The 26,398-nt window shown below is 40.8% G+C and overlaps 1 protein-coding gene across 2 annotated transcripts; it reads right to left on the bottom strand.

Moving 5' to 3' along the window:
* Window positions 1-413: 413 nt before the first annotated feature.
* Window positions 414-24,998, bottom strand: c1qtnf12 (C1q and TNF related 12). 2 transcript variants are annotated; one of them, XM_014136084.3, is made up of 8 exons: window positions 23,770-24,998; window positions 12,304-12,408; window positions 11,789-11,900; window positions 9,753-9,940; window positions 8,598-8,706; window positions 8,276-8,369; window positions 1,340-1,418; window positions 414-1,156 (listed from the first exon to the last, which is right to left on the bottom strand). In XM_014136084.3, the coding sequence occupies exons 1-8, from the start codon at window positions 23,941-23,943 to the stop codon at window positions 1,058-1,060; spliced, it is 960 nt and encodes a 319-aa protein (XP_013991559.1). In that variant the 5' UTR covers window positions 23,944-24,998; the 3' UTR covers window positions 414-1,057. The 2 variants fall into 2 exon arrangements, with proteins under 2 accessions (XP_013991559.1, XP_013991558.1); XM_014136083.3 differs by having other exon boundaries at window positions 9,753-9,943; window positions 23,770-24,997.
* Window positions 24,999-26,398: the final 1,400 nt, after the last annotated feature.

Genomic DNA, 26,398 nt, shown 5'->3' with positions numbered 1-26,398 from the left:
ATTGAATAGATAACATGATCGGTCTCTTTTGCTGAAACAACTGGCATTTTATAAAACAATATGTAACATCTTTTCTGCTTGACCATGGCAGTTATATCATTTGGCGTAAGCGTAACTTGGAAAAACTGTATATTAAATACATCAGTATAAAACAGAATGGCCGACACACTCGCATTTCATTTAAATGCTCTAACCAAATTGGTTCGTTTGGATTTGAATCCCACAAAATAGTTCCAGACAGAAACTAATCTCTGTTAACCCAGAAGTAAAATGTTGTGTAAATTTGGTCAGCTGCGTGATTAACTTTTGTGTTCATAACGTGTTAGAAATTGAGAGTTACGGCAAAAATGAAGTCTCCACCCTCACAAAAGGAAACTCTCAGCCAAAGACCCCCCCCCCCCCCCCCCCCCCCCTCCCCCCTCCTTCTGATCCATTTTAAGCACCGCCTTCGCCCAATCCTGATAAGTCCAAATAACCAGTGACGAAAACCCCAAAACCGGAACTAATGTTGCTCTCATGCATCTCGTTCAGTCCTACCAGATTCTCTCAGTCTACACGCAGAATCTGCCCACGGAATATTATACAGAGGCCAATTTTCCCCAAAATTCCCTGTTTTTTCCTGGAATTTTGCAACCTTAGCTGAAACGTTTGACACCCATACGATGCATCTGAGCATCTTTGCATCATCCAGTGTATATACACACTCACAGGTCTATGTACTGTACTTACTTACTGCCATACAAATGAATAGATTGACATAAAAACCTTTCAAATAAAAACCTTTCATTGAGTGATTTGAAGTCTTGTCTATTAGGATTTGTCTGTTGGAATGTACTTAATGTCTTTCTTGGCCCACGGGAGTGCTTGCTTTCATGGTGTCTGTGGAGAGACACAGTCCTAAAGCTTTCAAAACTGTCCTTTCTCCTCCATGGATGGTGATAGGCCAATAGCGTCTGTTAGTAGTCCAATTAGATACAGATGCCTTGCGTGGCCAGGGCCCTGGTGTCCAATGGGAAGAGGTAAGGTATACCCCCAGCTCCAAGGCCAGGACGTAAGGCTATACACCCAGCAACATTCCCATGAAGTCAGAGCCATTCTGTATTATGATGGATGCCCCAGCTCCATTGTCCACAAATATTGAGGTGTACTGTCCAACCTGAGGAGATACAATAACATTTTAAATACAAGAATATGATTACTATTTGTTTTGTTATAGTGATAATACAACTCATTATACAATAGTAATTATACTTCCAAACCTTTCTTAAAGGCTTTATATTCAGCTCAACCCTACTGGAGAATCTAAATGGTGAGCGTGGTTTGATAAATATAAGCCTACCTGTAGCTCTAGTAACCCTTGCACATTCACTGTGAAGATCTTGCTGTTACTTTCCAATCCAACAATCATCTCTAATGACCTGCAATGAAGAAGAAAACAAAAAATTATTGACAATTAATCATCATCTTTTTTTCCTGAACTTTATATTTGTTCTAAATAACTTTACTTAATCTATACACACCTAATAAGTTCTGAAACAAAATCATCTAATTGCATGATACTTCATGCAAAATGTGTTTTTGTACACATTAAATAAACATGTCATTGCTTCATTTTGAGTCTTGAATCATCATAATCATTACAGTGAGTCTTTAATGAAGTCTGCAGTGCAGAGAGTAATATGTAATATAGCAGGCATGGAGTCTAGTTGTACAACTCTTGCTGAGACCACTGGCTCCTGTTTAGTGGAAAACGCACAATTTTTATGGTGAATCAATCATGTTTGTCTTCACTTTAACTGCCATCGCAATGAGCCTCATTTCACATTCTCTGCATTTTCATGTGTGGGAGAGCGAGACAGGCTGGAGGCTTAGGGGTGGAAAGGCAAAAAAGATTGAGCCCACTTTTTCGGATAACAATATTATTTATACATTTCTTTCATAATACCAGGTTGTGAAGCAAGGTTGTTGGCCTGTATATATGGAGGAAAACTTGGGTACCGTTCGTTTCAACATTTCAGATTTTGCTTACTTTATATAAACAAAAAAGGCCAAAGTATGTGAACAACAGTACTCATATCACCGAAAATGGGTGTGTAATATTCTGGTATTTACAAATGAGTGTGTAAAATTCATCCTTCACACATCCCAAAAAGGGCATTTCTCTATTCAGGGTCGTATTCAATAGGCAACACATTTTTTTAAATAGGACTGAAACAGGGAGGGACTACCTGAACCTTTCCCATATGAAATGTTCCTTTTCTTCATTGCAAAATGTTTTGCTATGATGATAAACGACCTTGGCCTGTGATGTTGGAAGCAGCAGCAGGGTTTCTCAGGTGTCAAAGGTGAGTCTAGAACAATTTTGGAGGCGAAAGGGACCAGGAGAAGGAGTGAGAGGACATTTCATTTAAAGCGTGCTTCACTTTTACACAGGAAATGCCTAACTTGTTCCACACAACGTATAATAAACAACTTGTTTAACAGGTCATAAAACTGGCATTAAACTCTGATTATCACGCATGACTGCTGTCAATATAGAGCCTCAAGAACACAACAAGAAAGGCTGCCCTGGCAGACAATAGAATGGATTAGCTAACTCTTTTGGGGGTAAAGCAAAAATAGTTTTGATATTGTTTTGTTTTTACTACACTCCAAGTATGTTGCAAAAGCCAGCGGTCCGCGGTCAAATGACCACCCCTCATCACTGTCAAACGCTCCCTAAAACACTTCTGCGAGCAGGCCTTTCTAATCGACCTGGCCCGGGTATCCTGGAAGGATATTGACCTCATCCCGTCAGTCGAGGATGCCTGGTCGTTCTTTAAAAGTAATTTCCTCACCATCTTAAATAAGCATGCCCCTTTCAAAAAATTTAGAACTAAGAAAAGATATAGCCCTTGGTTCACTCCAGACCTGACTGCCCTTGACCAGCACAAAAAACATCCTGTGGCGGAATGCAATAGCATCGAATAGTCCCCGTGATATGCAACTGTTCAGGGAAGTCAGGAACCAATACACGCAGTCAGTCAGGAAAGCAATGGCTAGCAAAGTTTGCATCCTGTAGCTCTAACTCCAAAAGGTTTTGGGACACTGTAAAGTCCATGGAGAACAAGAGCACCTCCTCCCAGCTGCCCACTGCACTGAGGCTAGGTAACACGGTCACCACCGATAAATCCCTGATAATCGAAAATTTCAATAAGCATTTCTCCACGGCTGGCCATACTTTCCTCCTGGCTACCCCAACCCTCCCCCCCCCCCCACAGCTACTTGACCGAGCCTACCCAGCTTCTCCTTCACCCAAATCCCGATAGCAGATGTTCTGAAAGAGCAGCAAAACCTGGACCCGTACAAATCAGCTGCGCTAGACAATCTGGACCCTCTCTTTCTAAAACTATCCGCCGCCATTGTTGCAACCCCTATTACCAGTCTGTTCAACCTCTCTTTCGTATCGTCCGAGATCCCTAAAGATTGGAAAGCTGCCACGGTCATCCCCCTCTTCAAAGGGGGTGACACTCTAGACCCAAACTGTTATAGACCTATATCCATCCTGCCCTGCCTAAAGTTTTCGAAAGCCAAGTTAATAAACAGATCACTGACCATTTCGAATCCCATTGTACCTTCTCTGCTGTGCAATCCGGTTTCCGAGCTGGTCACGGGTGCACCTCAGCCACGCTCAAGGTACTAAACAATATCATAACCACCATCGACAAAAGACAGTACTGTGCAGCCGTCTTCATCGACCTGGCCAAGGCTTTTGACTCTGTCAATCACCATATTCATATTGGCAGACTCAATAGCCTTGGTTTCTCAAATAACTGCCTCGCCTGGTTCACCAACTACTTCGCAGACAGAGTTCAGTGTGTCAAATCGGAGGGCCTGTTGTCTGGACCTCTGGCAGTCTCTATGGGGGTACCACAGGGTTCAATTCTCGGGCCGACTCTTTTCTCTGTATATATCAATGACGTCTCTCTTGCTGCGGGTGATTCGTCTGATAAACCTCTATGCAGACGACACCATTCTGTATACAATCTGGCCCTTCTTTGGACACTGTGTTTTAACAAACCTCCAAACGAGCTTCAATGCCATACAACACTCCAACTGCTCTTAAACGCTAATAAAACCAAATGCATGCTTTTCAACCGTTCACTGCCCACACCCGCCCGCCCGACTAGCATCACTAGCCTGGACGGTTCTGACCTAGAATATGTGGACAACTACAAATACCTAGGTGTCTGGCTAGACTGTAAACTCTCCTTCCAGACTCATATTAAACATCTCCATTTCAAAATCAAATCTAGAATCGGCTTTCTATTTCGCAACAAAGCCTCCTTCATTCACGCGGCCAAACTTACCCTAGTAAAACTGACTATCCTACTGATCCTCGACTTTGGCGATGTCATCTACAAAATAGCTTCCAATACTCTACTCAGCAAACTGGATGCAGTCTATCACAGTGGCATCCGTTTTGTCACCAAAGCCCCTTATACCACCCACAACTGCGACCTGTGTCTAGTTGGCTGGCCCTCGCTACATATTCATTGCCAGACCCACTGGCTCCAGGTCATCTATAAGTCTATGCTAAGTAAAGCTCCACCTTATCTCAGCTCACTGGTCACGATAACAACACCCACCCATAGCATGCGCTCCAGCAGGTATATCTCACTGGTCATCCCCAAAGCCAACACCTCCTTTGGTCGCCTTTCCTTCCAGTTCTCTGCTGCCAGTGACTGGAACAAATTTCAAAAATCGCTGAAGCTGGAGTCTTATATTTCCCTCACTAACTTTAAACATCAGCTATCTGAGCAGCTAACCGATTGCTGCAGCTGTACATAGTCCATCTGTAAATAGCCCATCCAATCGACCTACCTCATCCCCATATTGTTTTTATTTACTTTTCTGCTCTTTTGCACACCAGTATCTCTACTTGCACATCATCATCTGCTCATTCATCACTCCAGTGTTAATCTGCTAAATTGTAATTACTTCGCTACTATGGCCTATTTATTGCCTTACCTCCTCATGCCATCTGCACACACTGTATATAGACTTTCTTTTTTTCTATTGTGTTATTGACTGTACGCTTGTTTATTCCATGTGTAACTCTGTGTTGTTGTTTGTGTCGCACTGCTTTGATTTATCTTGGCCAGGTCGCAGTTGTAAATGAGAACTTGTTCTCAACTAGCTTACCTGGTTAAATAAAAGGTGAAATAAATAAAATAAATTAAACAAAAAACTTTACCATACTGATTTGTTGATAGATGATCAATAGACTGAGACGGTAACACTTCACTGTAGGTATCCTTATGAATGCATTCATAAAGCCTTTACAACAGCTATATAGCACATACCATTTGTCATAAGCTTCCATAAGTAGTTCTAAATAGTTATGAGTAACGACATAAGATGTAATTAAACAATTTTTAATGAGTGTTGGAGATGACTGTTCATCCTGTTGTCATATACTCTGTCAACTGTTAATAACAATTGCTTTTACACCATCTGCATGACATATGACATAAATTGTTATTGCATGCTACATAGGAGTCTACATACCATGTGTTATAACAGGGCGTTATGTCATTTACCAACCTCTGTGTACCATTATTACATTTCATGGAATGATCGATGTCATAACCATGTCATCTGCCCTTAATATAATGTGCAAAGACACCATAAGTAAAGTGACATTAATTTGAAGTGTTTCACAATAAGACAATAAACTGGTCTGAGCTGCACAAAATGGACCACGTCCTGGTATAAAAAATATAAAATGCAACATGCAACATGCAACAATTTCAAAGATTTTACAGAGTTGCAGTTCATATAAGGAAATCAGTCAATTGAAATAAATGTTTTAGGCCCTAATCTATGGATTTCACATGACTGGGAATTCAGATATGCATCTGTTGGTCACAGGTACATTAGAAAAAAAGATAGAGGCGTGGATCAGAAAACCAGTCAGTGTCTGGTGTGACCACCATTTTCCTCATGCAGCGCGACACATCTCCTTCACATAGAGTTGATCAAGCTGTTGATTGTGGCCTGTGGAATGTTTTCTCACTCCTCTTCAATGGCTGTGCGAAGTTTCTGGATATTGGCGAGAACTGGAACACGCTGTCGTATACGTCAATCCAGAGCATCCCAAACATGCTCAATGGGTGATCCGTCTGGTAAGTATGCAGGTCATGGAAGAACTGAGACATTTTCAGCTTCCAGGAATTGTGTACAGATCCTTGTGACATGGGGCTGTGCATTATCATGCTGAAACATGATAATGAAGGCGGCGGATGAATGGCACGACAATGCATCTCAGGATCTCGTCATGGTATCTCTGTGCATTAAAATAGCCATCGATAAAATGCAATTGTGTTCATTGTCTGTAGCTTATGCCTGCCAATACCATAACCCCACCGCCACCATGGGGCACTCTGTTTACAAGGTTGACATCAGCAAACCGCTCGCCCACACAACGCCATACATGTGGTCTGCGGTTGTGAGGCCCGGTTGGACATCCTGCCAAAGTCAAGGGGTATGAATACTTTCTGAAGGCACTGTATATTATAAAAAAAATGGCTTGTTAGTCAGGTAACTAAGTAGTTGACGTTGCAATTGCGTTATTTTTACGACCCACGGATGGCATTGGGGAACCGTCAAGGCAATCTACACGTTCAGAGAAGGCCCAATTATAAAATAATTGTTGTATTTTTTAAATATAAATGTCGTTTTAATTTCAATTTCATCTTTTGAATAATATTTCAATGGTATTCTGATTATACTCTTCTTTTCAATTACATTCTGATTTAATCTCTTCCGTTTGTATTGGAAAGTGTTAAAACTGAGGAGAAAAAAATATCTAAATCAGGATTTTTCTTTGGTGGTTTCTGTTGAGATAAATCTAGCTAGATAGCTCACCAGGCACTAAGCCCTCAGAAGCTCGATAGAAGACATCTGCCATTCAACTGAGCAGAATTTTGTAGTGACAGTGGAATCAACCAATCACATTTTGACTTGTAATGGGTGGAAACAGTTTTTTTATTGCAGCTCACTTGCTGTTGTTAGCTATCTCTGAAAATAACGCATTATGTGTGTGAAATGTTGTTTCATTTAAACTTTAGATCACTGGTTACTTTATGTGCTGAACTGTTGTCACTTTTGGTAATAGTGTTATATTGATGGCGTTACGTGGGTTACCATAAGTTAATGTAAGCACTGTGGTTGTTGTTACTGGTAATGGTAGTGTGGGTTCTGTATCTGTGATTTTCTTGATTATTTAGTTTGGTACAAAAAAAAATCCCCCACTGAAAGGCAAGGTCCAATAGCCACGGTTCGCAGCTGACGGACTGCTTTAGCTATCTAGCTAACGTTAGCTATCTGCTAGCGCTAGATAGCTAACTTCACTAGCTACAGGTGGAATAAAAAAAAAAAACTCTTTCTCACGTTACACATATACATCCTATTTTACTTGCACAATTACCTTTTCATCTTAACAAATCTTATTTAACTCAACCTAACTGGGTCATTATTATTCAGATGATTTACTGTCACAAATCCTGTTGTGCCCCAGCAACCTTGATTGTGTTGTAAAATTCTATTTGATTCCATTTCGTTTAAAAACAAAAAGTGTTTTTTTTTGCAAGTTGATGGCATTATAATGTGTCCTTTTTTATATCTGGACATGGTCTAATTTGTTCAACTCAGAGCTGTTTATTGTCTCGTTGTCAAAATGAAGAAAATCCCAAGTACATATGTGCTCCCATTTGCCCATGTTTGTTGGAGATCCTTTGAATTGTAAAGTTTTATGATAGTTTCAACTCATCCTGTGGTATAAGCACATTCATAACTGTTTTATAACACTTCAAATTAATGTCACTTTATTAAGGGCATATGACATGGTTATGACATCAATCATTCCATGAAATGTAGTAATGTGACACAGAGGTTGGTAAATGACATAACACCCTGCTCTAACACATGGTATGTAGACTCTTATGTAGCATGTAATAATACATGGCATAAGTTGTCATGTAGACTGTTTAATAGCAGTTGTTATTAACAGTTGACATTAGAGCATATGACAACAGGATGAACAGTTATCTGTAACACCAATCAAAACAGGTTCAATTACATATTATGCCGTTACTCATAACTATTCAAAGCTACTTACAACAGCTTATGACAAATGTTACATTGTGCTATATAGCTGTGATAAAGGCTTTATGAATACATTCCAAAGGACACCTACAGTAAAGTGTTACTGACTGAAACTGATGGTACTCACGTATATCGATGACACAGGGATTCGATGCAGATCAGCACTCGCACATTGTCCCTGGCTCTCAGCTGACTCTTACTCCTCTTCACCTCATTGTGGTCTTCAGGGAGAAAACAGAGTTCATCTGAGGTCAGACATTATCGAGCTCAGAAACACCTCTCTGAATACAAGGTCACAGAGTCCTCTGAAAATATATAGTATTTTAGCCAAATATCTGTATAAATGGGGCCTCATTCATTGTCTCAATATATTTCAATATATTTCAATATATTTCCCAAGATGATTCCCTGTTATTTAGATTTACTTATTGTAGAGAAGCATTCCCTACCGATATGAACATTAGCAGAGAACTGGTAGATCCCTGTGACGGGAGCCGTGAATCGTCCTGTGGATTGGTCCATTCCTGTCCCTCTGAGGAAGGCACCTTTAGCAAGAGGCTGGAAGGAGAAATACAATGTGACATGCAGAATGGAGTTATACAATGACTGACGGATAGAAAATACCAAGTTTTACATCTCATATTTGGGCTCAATTGATATCTGTACGTCTGCCAAAGTGAACACCCGAACAATCAATCCGAACTTTTCCAACTGACATTTCTTAAACTTGGTAAATGTCTACTCTTAAAGGACCAATCAGCAGTTGAAACAATAACAAAGCACATCCCTGCCACTGTTTTGGTAAAATGCTGAGGGATGGGGCTGGAGAAATGTAATCACTCTCAAATTCATAGACAGACCTATGGATACAAGGTATGGTATCAAAGTTATAGTTTTAACCATGTTCTGAGGCTATACAGTGTTTGTTTACATTTACTTTGTTAACAAACATTGGAGTAAAACAAGCTTATATTTTGGGTTCTGATGGGGTATGACAGTTAAACTAAGCTCATGAGAACTGTATAAGATATATTCTTCAAGAATCAATGGGTACATATCATTCATTTAGAAATCCAAAAATGGATGTAGCAACTGCTGATTGCCCCTTTAACCTCCCGCCTCAGAATGTCCCTGGGCATAGTTCTTCCACTACAGCATGCTAATTTAAACAGTGTATAAATTTGTCCTCTCCACACCATATTCCAAGTCCCAGACAGAGTGCCTTTTGTATGCCGACCCAGAAAGAGATGTGGAGCATTGGATTTTTGACTAAGGAGCCAGTCTGAGCTCCAGCCTGGTACTGCTTTGTCAGACTCTAGGGATGGGGTGATCCCTAAGGATTCCTGGCATCATTCTTATACATCAAGTGGACATAACTAGAATCATTGCTGGTTCAATCTTCAATCCCAATATTCAAACATGGCTAAAAGAAAGAAAATTGAAAGATAGAAACCTGACTGTGAATATTAATACGGGCTTGATATTGTGTACTAAATGGCTAAGAGTAAGACAAGAGGATCCAAAAGATGTTCAAGGGGGTGACCAAATACTTCACAAACGTCTACATCCTTTACAAACTTCTCGATTGTTCCTCTAAAACGTACCGTCTGAAAGTTCTGTAACTCCATCAGTGTCTTCTTGTCGATAACCACAGGTCCTTTGAGTTTACAGTGGAAGGCTTCCTCTATCCTCCTGTAAGAGGTCATTCTTTCCAGGGCGATGTGGGCCGTGGGTATCTGACTAGGACTGGTACTGGACTGTCTGTCCACTGCAGCAGTTCTCCTCTCTGTAGCTTCTGATTAAAACACAGAAGGAATATGAGATAATCTCAACTAGAAAGATGACACGAATATGGACTTGACTTTAAACTATAGGAAAAACTTTCTCTGGCACTACAGTACACCAATAGGTTGCTGACCCAATATCTACAGTGAGGGGAAAAAAGTATTTGATCCCCTGCTGATTTTGTACGTTTGCCCACTGACAAAGAAATGATCAGTCTATAATTTTAATGGTAGGTTTATTTGAACAGTGAGAGACAGAATAACAACAAAAAATCCAGACAAACGCATGTCAAAAATGTTATAAATTGATTTGCATTTTAATGAGGGAAATAAGTATTTGACCCCCTCTCAATCAGAAAGATTTCTGGCTCCCAGGTATCTTTTATACAGGTAACGAGCTGAGATTAGGAGCACACTCTTAAAGGGAGTGCTCCTAATCTCAGCTTGTTACCTGTATAAAAGACACCTGTCCACAGAAGCAATCAATTAATCAGATTCCAAACTCTCCACCATGGTCAAGACCAAAGAGCTCTCCAAGGATGTCAGGGACAAGATTGTAGACCTACACAAGGCTGGAATGGTCTATAAGACCATCGCCAAGCAGCTTGGTGAGATTATTCGCAAATGGAAGAAACACAAAAGAACTGTCAATCTCCCTCGGCCTGGGGTTCCATGCAAGATCTCACCTCGTGGAGTTGCAATGATCATGAGAGCGGTGAGGAATCAGCCCAGAACTACACGGGAGGATCTTGTCAATGATCTCAAGGCAGCTGGGACCATAGTCACCAAGAAAACAATTGGTAACACACTACGCCATGAAGGACTGAAATCCTGCAGCGCCCGCAAGGTCCCCCTGCTCAAGAAAGCACATATACATGCCCGTTTGAAGTTTGCCAATGAACATCTGAATGATTCAGAGGACAATTGGGTGAAAGTGTTGTGGTCAGATGAGACCAAAATGGAGCTCTTTGGCATCAACTCAACTCGCTGTGTTTGGAGGAGGAGGAATGCTGCCTATGACCCCAAGAACACCATCCCCACCGTCAAACATGGAGGTGGAAACATTATGCTTTGGGGGTGTTTTCTGCTAAGGGAACAGGACAACTTCACCGCATCAAAGGGACGATGAAGGGGCCATATACCAACAAATCTTGGGTGAGAACCTCCTTCCCTCAGCCAGGGCATTGAAAATGGGTCGTGGATGGGTATTCCAGCATGACAATGACCCAAAACACACGGCCAAGGCAACAAAGGAGTGGCTCAAGAAGAAGCACATTAAGCTCCTGGAGTGGCCTAGCCAGTCTCCAGACCTTAATCCCATAGAAAATCTGTGGAGGGAGCTGAAGGTTCGAGTTGCCAAACGTCAGCCTCGAAACCTTAATGACTTGGAGAAGATCTGCAAAGAGGAGTGGGACAAAATCCCTCCTGAGATGTGTGCAAACCTGGTGGCCAACTACAAGAAACGTCTGACCTCTGTGATTGCCAACAAGGGTTTTGCCACCAAGTACTAAGTCATGTTTTGCAGAGGGATCAAATACTTATTTCCCTCATTAAAATGCAAATCATTTTATAAAATTTTTGACATGTGTTTTTCTGGATTTTTTTGTTGTTATTCTGTCTCTCACTGTTCAAATAAACCTACAAAATCAGCAGGGGATCAAATACTTTTTTCCCTCACTGTACCGTGGATGGTCAGGTACTAATGAAATACTTCCGCCTTCACTGAGACAATGATCCATCAGTAGTAACAGTCAATCACCAATGTCTTGAAATCAATGAGTCCTCTTATACACAGCGAAGGACTTTATCACATGTTATGTCTTGATATGACATTTTAGGACTTTATATGATGTCACCTTTTATCATCTTTTTGAACTCCTGGAGGAGGACTTCCTGGGTGACCTCTGCCCCGGGGGATCCAGGTGGTCCCTGGGGGCCTGGGGGGCCAGGAGGACCTGGTGGCCCGGGCTGACAGAGACCAAGAAATAATAACACATTACATAATAATATAGGATCATATGAATAAGAAGATAATCTACTGTACAGCAGTGGAGGCTGCTGAGGGGAGGAAGGCTCATAATAATGCCTGGAATGGAGTCAATGGAATGATATCAAACACATCAAACATGTGGTTTCCATGTGGTTGATACCATTCCATTGACTCCATTCCAGCCATTATTATGAGCCATCCTCCACTCAGCAGCCTCCACTGCTGTGAACACGATTTGAAACAGAAACTTGTTTCAATATTCAAACAACCAATATTCTACTTATGTATCGTACTAGATGCTTCGTGACCAATGTAATGAACGAACCAGTGCTTGATCAGCTAGCTTCTTTGAACCACTACTGAAGCCATTGTTATATTTACCAGTGGCCTTTTGCGTTTGCGGCACTTCCCAGGGAAGTTGCCTACAGGTCGTTTCACAAAGTCCATCCATGATCCCAGGGGATCCACTCTCTGGTTGTCAGGATTCTATAGGATACATGAGACAGAGAAACCCATGAGACATTTTTCTTTCAACATCAAACCACTTCAGAGGTCTGATTTTGCAACGAAGACAGGCCTACTTTGAATCAATGATACATCAAGGAGAGGTAGGTGTACCTACATAAACCTGGCTGATTGATGGTGAGCATTAAACAAGTGCCCAGTGAAATAAAGTGTGATTAAGGGTTTTGCCAGAATGTACTTACAATCAAGCTAGTCCAAAACTGTTGCACTGTGTTCTTATTCCTCAATCAAAATGGCTCTTTAAGGAGAACAGTGCTAATTGCAAGATTCATCAGATATTTCAGTCTGGAATCATTTCGCCCACTGGCACACAATGCAAAGTATTGTAACTATGTAACTGAATCCAATGAGTCATAATTTCTGCTTACCCTCCATTGGAAAATCTTGCCTTAAGATACTATTAAATGGTGCCAGACATCAAGGCAGGTCACACTGTTAAGTGAACTCTCTTTCTTTCTTTCTTTCGCTCTCTCGCAGTGTCTCCTTGCCGATCTACTGCCATTCCAGAGAGCAGGAAGAAGGCTTTTTGTGTCGTATCTTTCACTTTGACAATTATGTTCAGTCACTTTTTCTTTCCAAGACTTTCCCTGTTTGCTTGTTTTTTCTCTCCAGATAACTCGCTCTGGTGCCACGTCAATTGTTATTTGCCTAATAGGGTCAGAGGAAAATAAACAAGACTTCTGAAGTGATTTTTTTTAACAGAAACATGTCCATGAGCATACTGTGCATTCAGGACTCCCTGAAAAATGACTATCCATAGGATATTTTAGTGACCAATTAGCCTACGACAAGATTTCTAAACATCCAACAACACTTTCACCTATAGCTAGCTACAAACATACCAGCAATGAAACATTTTTTGGTGCACAATTGAAAATGTAAGCGATAACAGGAAGGAAATGACCGAAACGACCTTGATGAACACAATAATAGATATGGTGGCATACCATAAAAGTCAACAGAGGCTGTTGAAGAAGTGCATGGACGTACATGATTTCTAAGTGGAAACTCCCTCATGCTGGTGGTGATGATTGTAGACCTTTGATTGACATGCAGGGATTCTGGATGTGTGGTGGTGTTATACGTTTGTTGAAGAAAAACACCCTCACAAATCTCATTTATCAAAATGAAAGGCCTCTGCCACCAAATAATTCTAACCCTAACCCACCCTGGCTGACGTTATTTCATTTGGGTGAAAAGCGATGCTGTATGAATTCCAATAACCACAGAATGCCTTGAATCCTCCCCAAGCAAAGGCCTTCTTCCTCCTCCCCAAACATCAAGTGACTGTGGTGGAGATAAAAGAGGAGATTAAGACAAGCCATGGAGGTGAGCTGTCTGAAATTTTATTTATTTAGGTTTGGCAGGAGGACACGGATCACTTATCTGCAAAACTAACATGCCCCCTTTTCTTGACAGAAAGAGAGACTCACCTCTTGTTCTGTTCAAAAGCAACAAAGTAACCCCTTGTTTTTCTTGTCTTCAATATACTGGAATAAAAAAAGGTTTTATATTTTGGGTTTGTTTTTCTCTCCGTCTTCTCTCTTCTCTCTTTTCTTGTGACGGCAGACAAAATAAACAAGTTAAGTAACACAGTGCCTTGTGCATGTTAGACGTCTGTGGGTTTTTGTTGTGTTTTTGAAGCCTGGAGACAGATAAACGGCAGACAGATTTTGTCAAGCCAAAGATACTGTTACTGCATAATCCACCACATCTTTTCCATAACACTGCAACACTGCCCGGGCCATTTAATTGGTTATACTGAACCTTTTTTTCTTTCTACAGCTCATGCTGCATAGGAATTATCTCTAATTATACCTCTCACTTTCATACCAACCTTAAAAGCTCATAGGAAAAATTATTTGCGTTTGAGACGCCGAAAAAATCTGAAAGAGCTGTCTGCAACTCTATTCCTAAACCACACGTTTGATTTAAACACCGACAATAATCACCGAGGACCCTCTCTGACAACTCTGTTTGATTGAAGTGATGCACACTGAACACTGACAGCAGGTGAAACGCAAAACAAGGACCTTAAACGCTACACCTGACGGTTCATCCTGCAAGTCTCAAAATAACTGCACCTCTCCTCTCACATTGATGTCATACATAGATCATCATACTGTATGTCAGATGTTTTTAGACCACCTCAAGTCAGCCCACACATGCAACTTATAATTATATACGCTACCGTAGCTATTCCCTGCATAATAATAGCACTGCTAGGACAGGAAGCCTCTCTTTCTGCTTGTTATCGTCTTGTATTGTTAGCACACGCATTTCTAATTAAACGCGTGAAACCGTGCCCTAAAGGATTTTCGATATTTTAGGAAGTTGGCCTGTAACCAAGGTAATTATAACTGTTATTCGAACTGCAAAATGGAGCAAATCACTTTCTGACACTTTTATACCGTGTGTAACACAACATATCATGAGAATTGCTATTTGGTGACAGGAGTGCATCAATCAAACATTAAGTCATGAGGATTTTAAGATCTGTTCAAGTCTTTTATCTTTCTAGTATGGACACACATTCCTCACTTTCATTGATCGTGCTGTACATCACTCAGCATAATATTTTTGCTACCATGACATCCAATAGTGATAGATGGTTGCACTTCCCTCAGCTGGCAAGAAATTATGATTCAATGCACCTCAGTCATCTTCAATATTCCCCAGATGAAGGACAGAGTCCATACACAGAGAAATTAAAATCCCATTGCATGACGAAATAGAAAAACTGTCAGTTACTGTATGTTTAATCCAGTTCCTACTGAGTGTGGCGCAAATGAAACAATGTTCTCACTCACATACCTGTATATCAGCGCGTACAGCACATGAACAAAGTGAACAGAGGATAGATACAGGTATCAATCTGAACTTCCCTTTGATCCCGGCTGTTGTATGAGTGCCATCCAATGGCCGTGTCTTTCAACAGCTGTGAGAGCACACCACTCCAGTGGTGATTTGGAAAATGTGTCAGACATTCTTAAGGTGTGAAACTAAAAGGTATTCCTCAGAACATCAAACACTGTTTGTTTGGCTCATCGGTGGGGGCTTTATTCATACCGAAGGGATGGTGTATATTGCTACATGCCCCGATCCTTATAGTGCAATGAACTTTACTTACAAATATGTGACCACTATATATGATGAACATCCCAGTTTGTATGCATGATGTACAATATCATGACACTTTTGCAACACTATGTTGTTGAACATTGCATGTAAGGTTGCAAATATGTAATAGCCTACCTACAATGTATGCGATTCACCAATTTAGTTATTGCTTCATTATATCCATGATCATTCAGGAAACAGTTGCCCGAGTCGTGATGAAAAATCCCTTTACATGCATCTCTTTATTAAAGTGACTAGTGTTCCATTATTAAAGTGGCCAGTCATTTCAAGTCTATGTATTTGCTGCCCTATATACATAGACTCGAAGTCAGTGGCCACACAATGGAACACTAGTCACTTTAATAATGTTTACATATTTCTGCTTTACTCATCTCATATGTATATACTGTATTCTATTCTACTGTATTTTAGTCAATTCCACTCCGACATTGCTCATCCTAATATTTATATATTCCTTAATTCCATTCTTTTACTTGTAGGTTGTGTGTATTGTTGTGAATTGTTAGATATTACTGCACTGTTGGAGCTAGAAACACAAGCACTTCGCTACACCCGCAAAAACATCTGCTAAACACGTGTATGTGACAAATAACATTTGATTTGTATGTTTGGTGAAATTAGGTAGAATTTTATTTGAAGCAATAAAGAGAGGGAAATATGTCCCTGGGGCAGCATGCCATCAAAAACACTTCGTGCGTTCCAAATGACCAGAGCTGGTCAAAAGTAGTACACTATGTAGGGAATAGGGTGCCATATGGCCATGGATCCTGATTAAAAGTAGTGCACTATGTAGGGAATAGGGTGTCATTTGGAATGCAACCACAGACATAACTGTTAAAACTTGTCTCTTTGGCTGCAATAGATACTCATCCAGAACAGCACTCCACATAGCAGGTAGTTTCTGAATCCTTAAGAAGCATTGCCGCCTCCTCTGTAGACATAACGGTATAGCCCATAACTCTTAACTTGTTAATAAGTATCCATAATTTACTGCTTAAAATGCACCAACTAGTACAGAAAAAATACCTTCACCGTGCAAACAATATCTTGTAATGTTACCTGACTGGTCCGTGACAAAGCTCTTAAAATAAAATGTTTGGAATGGACTCATGTTTTTATCCTACTGTTTTTACCAAACAAATGTAAATGTGAGAGCAGGGTGCACCAGCCACACCAAAAAATAAGCTTGTAAGATTATGTCTAATGTATGTTTTGTGAACAGGTACATATTTAGTTTGACGTGGGATAGGATGATGTAGAGGCGTCCCTAATCCCTTGTTTTTATATCGTTATAGTCCTTTTGCAGTCATCCATGCATGCGTGTAGGAGGCTAACTAAGGCAGGGCCTATCACATCCTGGGAGACAGGGATACCCAGGCTACAGTAGGGCTGGGCTAGGGGGAACCCACATGCTTCCCCATCGTCACGCATCCACCCGTTCCCCCCTAATGAGCGTCCAATCCACCGCAGTTCTCCCCCGATGCACCTCATAGACAGAGGATTTACCACCACAACACTAAATATGGTTAGACATGCAACCTGTGCAACTGGTGCACCCTGCACACTACGCTGCACTTTAACTGTGTAGAGATGTCACATAAAAGTTGTTGAGGATATGAGAAAAGTGTAGGCCTTTGCATATTAACCACATGAAACATAGACACCATTTTAATCTCTAGAGTGCTACCAAATTATCAAATGATATGACTGTAAAGGATCAAGCCAGTTTCAAGTCACAGTATTTGTGGGTATGCTGCACGTACACATATTCCTATGGTGTAGCCATCATATCGTCTTTCTTTTCTTTCCACAAAACAACTGCTGCAGTGTCAACATGCCGTAGATATTTATGCAAACATTGAATGTGCATTCCTTTCCAGTGAAGACATGTAAGAGCTACTAAAGCAATCAAATGTATTCATGAAACCTCCTAGGGAATAATAACTGTGCTTTAGTCCAAAAATCTGAAGAGAGTCTGATTGCTGACACACCTGCTTTGTGTTCAAATTATAGTCTTCAAATTGCTCAAATGGGGGCTATTTTCCCCCTGTATCTGTGGTAGGTAAGAGGATCCATGGCTCCACTTCCATATCAAACTGAAAACTGAACAGTTTTTCCAGACCTAGGTTCAAATACTATTTGATATACTTAATTTGTAGAGCACAAAGTTCTGAAAAACTTTTTGTGCTTGATTGAACTTGCAATGGTGTCACGACTTCCCTCTCCTTGTTCGGGCGGCGTTCGGCGTCACCGGTCTTCTAGCCATCGCCGATCCACCTTTCATTTTCCATTTGTTTTGTCTTGTCTTCCCACACACCTGGTTTCAATTCCATCATTACATGTTGTGTATTTTACCCTCTGTTCCCCCCCATGTCCTTATCCGGAATTGTTTATTGTAGTGCTTGTGCACATTATGCTGGTGTGTAACGGGTTTTGTTTACCCATTGATTTATTGTTCTGTTTACGGTGGTTTTATTTATTAAACTGCGCCGTTGTAAATCAGTTTTTGCTCTCCTGAGCCTGACTTCTCTGCCGCCAGTACGCACCCCCTACAAATAGAACTAATAGAGAAGTCCCAAGCATGCAAATCATGCCCACCAGGCACTCCAGACAGGGTAAAGCAAACACTCAAAGTATTTTTAAATATTTCAAATAGTATTTGATCCCAGGTCTGAGTTATGCTCCATGGTTTTATTCACTGTGGAATGCACCAGGTAGATACTGTAGACACTCATGAGATCTTTTCTTCTCTTATGTGCTCCATAGCCTCCATTTGCGGTTCCACTCTACCACATAAGTGCAGAGTCCTCCGTTCTGTTAGGTTTAAGCACTTTTATTGTGTAAGTACTGTGCTCACTTACTTTATGAGGTATTAAAAACATGTTGGAAGTAGAAAAGCACAAAATATAAGAGGGAAATAAAAATATAATTTATCGTTCATCTGAAAGGCAAATTTGAATACATGCCAAATTCTCCCTGGCTTCAACACCCATCAAATGTAGGTCTGATGTAAATATCACAGCAAAAAAGAAATACATAACTCTTTTCTACAAACAACAATGGCTCTGAAAACGATTCAAGGATTGCCAACATTTTAACAATCATTTGCACGGCAGTAGGCGTATACACCCCCATATTATTCTTTACTTTCAAGACTCCAGTCCAATGTGAATCTGAGGTAGAGGAACATGACCAGCACATGATACGTATCAGGCAAGATTAAGGGATTTCTATAAATCTGGCATCAATTAGAAGTTATTAAAATAAGAGGTAATCCAAATAAAACAGGACCTCTTTGCCTAATATATATATAAAAAAGTTTTATTTCAAGGGGAATATCATCCTAACATTTTATTTTACTTGTAGATTTTAGATATAATGACAAAGGGCTGATTATTGTTATTATAGCTGTCTGTCAGGATTTCAAGGAGTGCATACATTGATTGTGAAATGTGTAACTAAACAATGGTCATTACGACATGTTATAAATGTCATACTCTCACTATGGGATCCTGGTTCTCACTGTTTCCAATCTTTTGGTTGGATATGGTGATGGGCAAGCTTAGTGGGCTATACCTCCTTTAACAGTGTGAGAGATGAGTTTATTTTGTGTGTGTGTGTGTGTGTGTGTGTGTGTTCCCAGCCGGGTCCCCTGTGTGTGGGGCGATTCAAACGGTGCCACACACCCCTTCATTAATCATGGTGTTGGGATGAGAGAGGGGAAACTCAAGCCCTCCCCCAGGGCACTGCTTAGCCATTACTCAACATGCTAGGTGTGATGTTCGACTTGACTGCCTCAATTACTGCCTTCACTGACCGAGCCCTTTGCTGCTCAACATTGACAGATTTCACTGCACTTTGGAAAGAAGTGAAATACAAATGTATATATTGTTCACGCAGTTCTGCCCTCACAGTGTATTTTCGGTGCTAGTCAGTGAAATCATGATAGAATGGACTGCGAATCATTAGCCATCTATGTTATTACTTTGACACGTGCCCAGAAAGAATGGTAGCAGAAAATAAATGTGTAGTGCTGTCAGCGATTTTAGCAGACATAATGTTGATTTTGGTGCAAAAAAAGTACTGCTTGGTACAAAAGGTTACTGCTTTGTATCATCTCACCAAATTTCACAAAGTGCACCACTCCACACCTCAATTGTGATCAATTTCAAATGGAAAATCTCTGATGGAATGTGGTCTGCTGCACCCTGCCAACAGCTCTCACTGGGGTTGGGCCAGATACGAAATGAATGCCATCACAAGAAGACTTTCCACTGCATGAGCAAAAAGAAAAACATGCAAATGTATAAACTGTTTGGCTTGTTTGAAGATACAAGCCGGTGTTCTCCTGCCAACATCACTTTAATAAGGAGGTTGTTTTCTCCAAAACATTACAGGTAGGGAAGAGTGGGGCAAGTTGAGCCAAAGGGGTTAGTTGAGCCAACCATACACAAAATTAATTATTTGACCAAATATTTAGGAAGAGGTCATAATTTCATGAAGTCTGTGAAGGAAGAAACCACATGGAAAAAGTGGTTAGCAAGTTAGGTCCAAAAAACGGATTTTCACCAAGTCAAATGAATGTATCGTGTTAGAGGTTTCATCTAAACCAAAGTAGATCGTTTTAAGACTCTTCTATAAATCGGTTGGGATCTCTATAAGCTTCAATATAAGGTCCTAAACCCAGCATGAAATTGTATCCTTGTAGCTGTGTGTGCTAATATGGTCTAAATGTTTGCCTTAGTATAAGTTGAGCCAATGGCCATAGATTGTTTTGAGCCAATGGTTGAGCAGATGTAAGTGTTTTCTTCCCAGTTGTAATGCAAGGCATTATCGCTGGGATATGAGGTAACAACAGAGCCTGTGATAAAAGTGTTTAAAAAGTACAAAGTCTGTGTTAAGGTGTAAAGCCTGTGTTAAATGATTCAAAAGATTTTAAAAAAGTGATTGTAGTTGTGTTGAATTGTGTTTTGGAAATAAATATAGGCATGGTTTTAAAATGGTAGTGGTAATATTTCATTCAGTACAGAAATGTGTAGGCGGCTTAACTTACCCTGTCCCTTTGCTTAACTTACCCTGTCCCGCAGCTCAACTTACCCCATACCCGGGGGAAGTTGTGCCAAGAGACCCCTTTTTTTGGACAAGCTTTTTTTTCACAAACTGTAATGTTTATATGAATTTGGATTATCTCTAGGGATACACCAGATCCTGAAATATACGTAGATATCTTTGTTAGAAAGAATGCTATATTTCCCTTGACTGAGTGAATGTAAAAATGCTGAATGTAAAAAATGGCTCAATTTACCCCACTCTCCCCTACAGGTGTGAGGATTAAGTGATAAAACTTGAACAAACTAAGATTCCATCATGAAATGAAGCTACCAAGCACTGCTTGCAGTTGGCATAGTAGACATTATTCGTTTTTTACTGGATACATTTTCATTGAACTCTGGGTGACATAGCATTCCATTTTGCTGTTGCATTGTCCATACAAAATGCATAATAAGCAGCCTGGCCTCAGAGCCAATACGAAATATACTTTACGTATTTCTGAGCATCCCCAAGACATATGATACCTACTAATGGTCTAGTTACTTAATTAAGACAGAAACTAATGTAGGGAGGTTGGGCGGCGAGGATGGGTGGGCATAATCCGCAACACTCTAGCAATCCAAAGGTTGAATGTTTGAGTCGTGTCGGGGAAAACTGAACATTTTAGCTAACCCTTCAGTTAACCCTTATTCTAAAAGTAAATTCACCTAACCTTTGTTGTTTTAGTTCTCCTAACATTTGTCATTTTAGTTCTCCTCATATTTGTTCTTAGTTCCCCTAACCGCCAACGTAAATTCTCCCAGTAATTCTCCTTTGTTGTTACAGCGCAACAAGCAACCTGGTATCAGATAAAGATGTGCAATACTATACGTCCTCCAGGATGTATGATAAGTCACATCATTCAATTCATATGCTATTGTACGACCAGGTAAGATGTACGATACTATACATCCTACGACCAATAATGCATTCATTATGTAACGTAACCTAACGTAACGTAATTTATTATACTAAACGGAATGTCACAGATTTACGAACAGAATTTGACAAATATCCCTGAGACCACGTTACAATAAGAAGTGCTCAATTTCTGTAGCCTTAATGAGTCTTCTGTAGCCTAAATGAGTCTTATGTAGCCTAAATTAGTTTGGTTGCATTGTCTAACCTTCAACATCTCCACTCTTTAACCTTAGATGTAAAGTCTAAACCCCAGGGTCCTCAACTAGAGGTGACAGTATTTGGCCGAGACACTATCTGCCATAACACAAGGTCTTAGGAGTGATTATGTCATTACCCTCAGATTGTGGGAGACAAGATGAAAAGAATGTAAGTGAGGGGGGCACAGGGGGCTAATCCTTGTCGAGGTGTCCTCTTTCAGGACCCTTTCTATGGGGCTTTGTGAGGGGCTTACACGGCACGCTGCCCCAGTTTTTCTGGGCCGCACCGCCCCTATCGGATGTCCCAGACACAGCGGAGTCAGACTGGCCCTGTGAATGACAGCATCAATGGGCTGGGAACAGTACTGCCAAAGCTCTTTAAATATCTGCCCACCTAACTTTCCCAGGAATTACATCATGGCAGTCTGCCTGTGGCCTGTTGCTGGACCATGGGGGGAGATGGAGGGGGGCGGAAGGGGGCTATGGAGACAGAGACACCCTGGGCTCGGGTTGGATAGATGGGAGAGAGAACTGAACAGATATATCCCAGTGGGGTGCAGAAATCCTCAGTCTTCAGCAACCTGGGGGTTGACACAAGGTCATCCTTCAGAGCCTTCTGCCTTTACAGGGCAAACCAAGTCAAATAAACACAGCCAGATCACAATGAGACAGGCTAGGGCTGAATAATGTGTTCTTCTTCTTGAGAATACAGAAACAAATCCTCACTCTATCTATGGCAAATAAAAGTCATATGCTAACCAACCAACAGGGCAGAGAGGCAACCTGGTAGAGCTTGGACTGGGAGGAAGGGCTGGTATTGAGCGGACAGGGCAGAGAGGGTTATTTAAGAATGCCAACACAATGGGTGGGCTCAAGGCAAAACAAATACCTCATTGGAAACTCCTGGAAATATGTAATACCAGCAATAAACCAATAAATAAGAATGTGAAAGGTCAAATGCTGTTTTTGGACAGGAAAACATAAATGAAAAGTAGATTTATGAATCAGTGGCAACGGAGCATTTTGTGTTTACCCGAGTACCACATGGTGTATTTTCAACAGAAAACAACTTTTACTACACCTTTTTCATATTGTACTTTGGTGTAAAAATACAAGTTTCTATCTGTTTGCCAATTACTGTCCATATTTTATATTTAAATAAATACTATACTTTGGCTACACTTTAACAGAATGTAGACTAAACTGTCACATCTTCTTATCCCCAATTCACGTTGATTCAAACACTCTTGAGCCCCGATTTGTCAATATACAATCCTTAAATCTGATAGGCTGGGAAATCGGTGTTAGCCCCCCATAGTGAGGACTAATTGGTGCATTGATCATCCCACATTCCACACATTCTTCAGGAAGTCATCCATTTAGGTTTGCACACATTTCAGACACAACTCACTTTCTCAGGCTTGACCCAGTAGGGCAAACCTGTTCTATGCGGTCTATTGCCACTACACCACTACACTCATTCTCTCTATAAAACACTTTGACATGAATTATACATTCATAAAGCCTGAATCAAGTCCAGATAAATCTGTCAGAGCATGTTACCTGCCATAGCCAGTCATTGCAATCCATAATTTAACAAGTTAATTATCAGCTCAAGTATACATCTCAGAATAGATTCCAAGTTAAGAGAATGCGATCAGATAATTTAGCAGGTTGTTTGAATTTAGGTAGCACAATGTTATTTTCAATGAGGTTTGTACTTTGATATTCATCAGATAAGGTTATCAAAATCAAAAGTCACAATCCAAAACCGCTAATAAAGTTCATTACATATTCCACATACTAATCATAAACATTCTTCTTATGTTCAGCACTCGTAGGATCAGACCAAATATACACATTTCAGCCATAAAGTTTGAAATACACCAGTAGATCGACAGAGCAAAGAGGCTGGAGGCAGCCTCTGGTGACTTCAAAACCACATTTTAGTTAGTTTCAAATCAAACATTACCTTGGTGCTCCCGCCAACCTCTTCGCTGTTGGAGAGGGTAGTGTTATATGCCTCTGTGTGCTGTGGGGGGGTCTCCTGCGTCCTCTTCCTCTCCTTCTTGGCATCCACCCCTTCCAGCAGGACAAACTGGGTCCAGAACACCACAGCCAGCACGGCCAGCGGCCCACACCACATCTTCAACAAACACTAAATCAACCCAAATATCCCTGAAACTTCGATCAACTGGCCCAGTGGTCTGTCCAAACTGTCCAACGATTGGGAAGTATAAAGTTATTGCCAGGTTACAAAAATGCAAGGACCCCAACCAAGATGATTGGACTACAACAACTCTGACTCCTGGTTTGGCTGCTCTCTTCCTGATGATCTTTGAGCCAGACAGCAGTGTGTTGCTGGAGCTGGAGCAAAGCTAACTCTAGCCAGAAAGCCAGGCGGCTTACTCAACTATGAAATGTGGTCCGGGGGAATGACAGATCGGCACAGATCTGACAGCAAATAAACCCATTAGTGAGATTTTTCACGCTTTCTGCTCTGTGGGGGGGATGAGGGGGATGCAGGGGGCAAAGGAGAGAGAGGCAGAGAGGAGGGGTGTTTGAAGCTGGGGGAGGGAGGGAAGCCTTGGGTAGAAGTGGATGGTAGAGTTCTTTATCACCCTCTTTCTTGCTCTTTCTCTCACACTGAGCAATGGATCTTCCTCATAGTATTTCGATAGTTGGTTGAAGTGGAAGTCCAATAATAGTTGGGATTTTCTTCAGAGAATACTGCTTGGCATTCAATCCCTCAGTCCTCCTCACACGTGCTTCCCTCAGGAGTAGACAGAGAAGGAAAAAAAGTCCAAGGGGAGTTGGAGATGGTCCAATTTTGTTAGCCTTTGGCCTTCCTTCTTCTTTTCTCCTTAAAGGGTATAAAATTGGTCCCCCGCAGCAGCAGATCCAGAGAGAAAACTTCAAAGTGGTGTTAAAAACACTTTGAGGGTTATTAGCAACACAGTCTCTGCTGTCCAGTACACCCAGCTGTACATAACTCACTACTGCTCATTCATCAACCCAGTCCGTCTGCTCTGGGGTGACAAAAACATGTGCAATTTCACCTCAGAGAGCCCTGTTTGTCTGCCTGTGTGTGTGTGTCAGTGTGTGTGGTAAGTCCCTTTTGCTTGCTTGCCTCGTTACACACTCTCACTCTCTCTCCTTCTCTGTTGCTCTCTGTGACTGAGCTTACAGGAGTGCTCACAGTGGAGTTTTATCGTCACTCTCCCTCCCTCTCTCTCTCTCTTCTTCCTTCCCCTAGCTGCCTCTATTTTTCTCATCAGTGAATTGGCAACCCCGCTGGTTTGTTCAGTCTCTGTTTTATCTCATAGATGAAATGCTTGACTCCTTTTTGGAAAACTGAGGAGGTTCTTTGGCAGACAAACTACAGTGTGTGTGTGGTGTGTGTGTAGCTCTGTGTTTGGATCCAAATCATATTTAGGAATTTATATACGTACCTTGCGTAATCTGTTGTTTGACAAATTGCCAAATCTGACTGTCCCATGTTGGTGGGGGGTACATAGGCTACATGTACTTGTTCTCATGTACTTGTTCTCATGTTTTTAATAAGTGTTGAAATAGGATCTGCTTTTACAAGGAGTCGCCTCATACAATAGCCTGTCTGGAATGTTCTGGGATGTATTGTTCCTCACTTACACTTGATTGCTACATAAACAAATACAGTATATAAAGAGTAAGACATGGTTTATAGTAAATCTCTTGATGCTGATCCCTTTTTCAAACACATTTATGTGGAGACCAGTTCAAATAAGGAATGATTCTCTTGAGAGCAATGTTAAATGTTTACAAAAGAAATGTATATAGTTATGCCAAGAGCAGAAATGTTTTAATTTCAAACAAATTCATATCATGCATGGGATTCACACATACCTACTGTACATGCATTAAAGCTAGAATCCTTAATTGAAACAATAACAAATCGGACACCCTGCCTCAGTTTTGGTAAAAAGCTGAGGGATGGGCCTGGAGAAATTTAACCACTCTCAAATTCGTAGACAGGGGTATGGATGCAAGGACTGACCATCCATGATGTCAAAATTATCGTTCTAGCCATGTTTTGAGGCTATAGGCCTACAGTGTTTGTTTACATTTACATTGTTTACAAATATTGGAGTAAAATAAGCTTAAATGTTGGGTTGTGTTGGGGTACGGCAATTGAACTAAGCTCATGAGGCATGTATAAGTTACATTCTTCAAGAATCAATGAGTATACAGTGAGCTCCAAACATATAGGGACAGTGACACATTTTTTATTGCTTTGGCTCTGTACTCCAGCACTTTGGATTTGAAATGATACGATGATACTATGAGGTCAAAGTGCAGACTGCTTTAATTTGAGGGTATTTTCATCCATATCGAGAAAACCGTTTAGAAATTAAAGCACTTTTTGTACATAGTCCCCACCATTTTAGGGGACCAAAAGTATTGGGACAAATTCCGTTATATGTGTATTTAAGCAGTAAAAAGTTAAGTATTTGGTCCCATATTAATAGCACGCAATGACTACATCAAGCTTGTGACTCTACACATTTGTTGGATGCATTTGCTGTTTGTTTAAGGTTGTGTTTCAGACTATTTTGTGCCCA

The sequence above is a fragment of the Salmo salar genome, chromosome 13, assembly GCF_965601325.2.
Source record: "Salmo salar chromosome 13, fSalSal1, whole genome shotgun sequence".
Taxonomy (NCBI): Eukaryota; Metazoa; Chordata; class Actinopteri; order Salmoniformes; family Salmonidae; genus Salmo; species Salmo salar.
This window is presented reverse-complemented; position numbering and strand designations above follow the sequence as displayed.

Coding starts and splice junctions, on each gene's coding strand:
- c1qtnf12 (XM_014136083.3), bottom strand. CDS start 23,943: ATGTGGTGTGGGCCGCTGGCCGTGCTGGCTGTGGTGTTCTGGACCCAG. Junction 8,370..8,597: donor CTCTGCTAATGTTCATATCG/GTAGGGAATGCT, acceptor TTCTCCCTGAAG/ACCACAATGAGGTGAAGAGG. Junction 1,419..8,275: donor TCCCTGTGTCATCGATATAC/GTGAGTACCATC, acceptor TCTTCATTGCAG/GTCATTAGAGATGATTGTTG.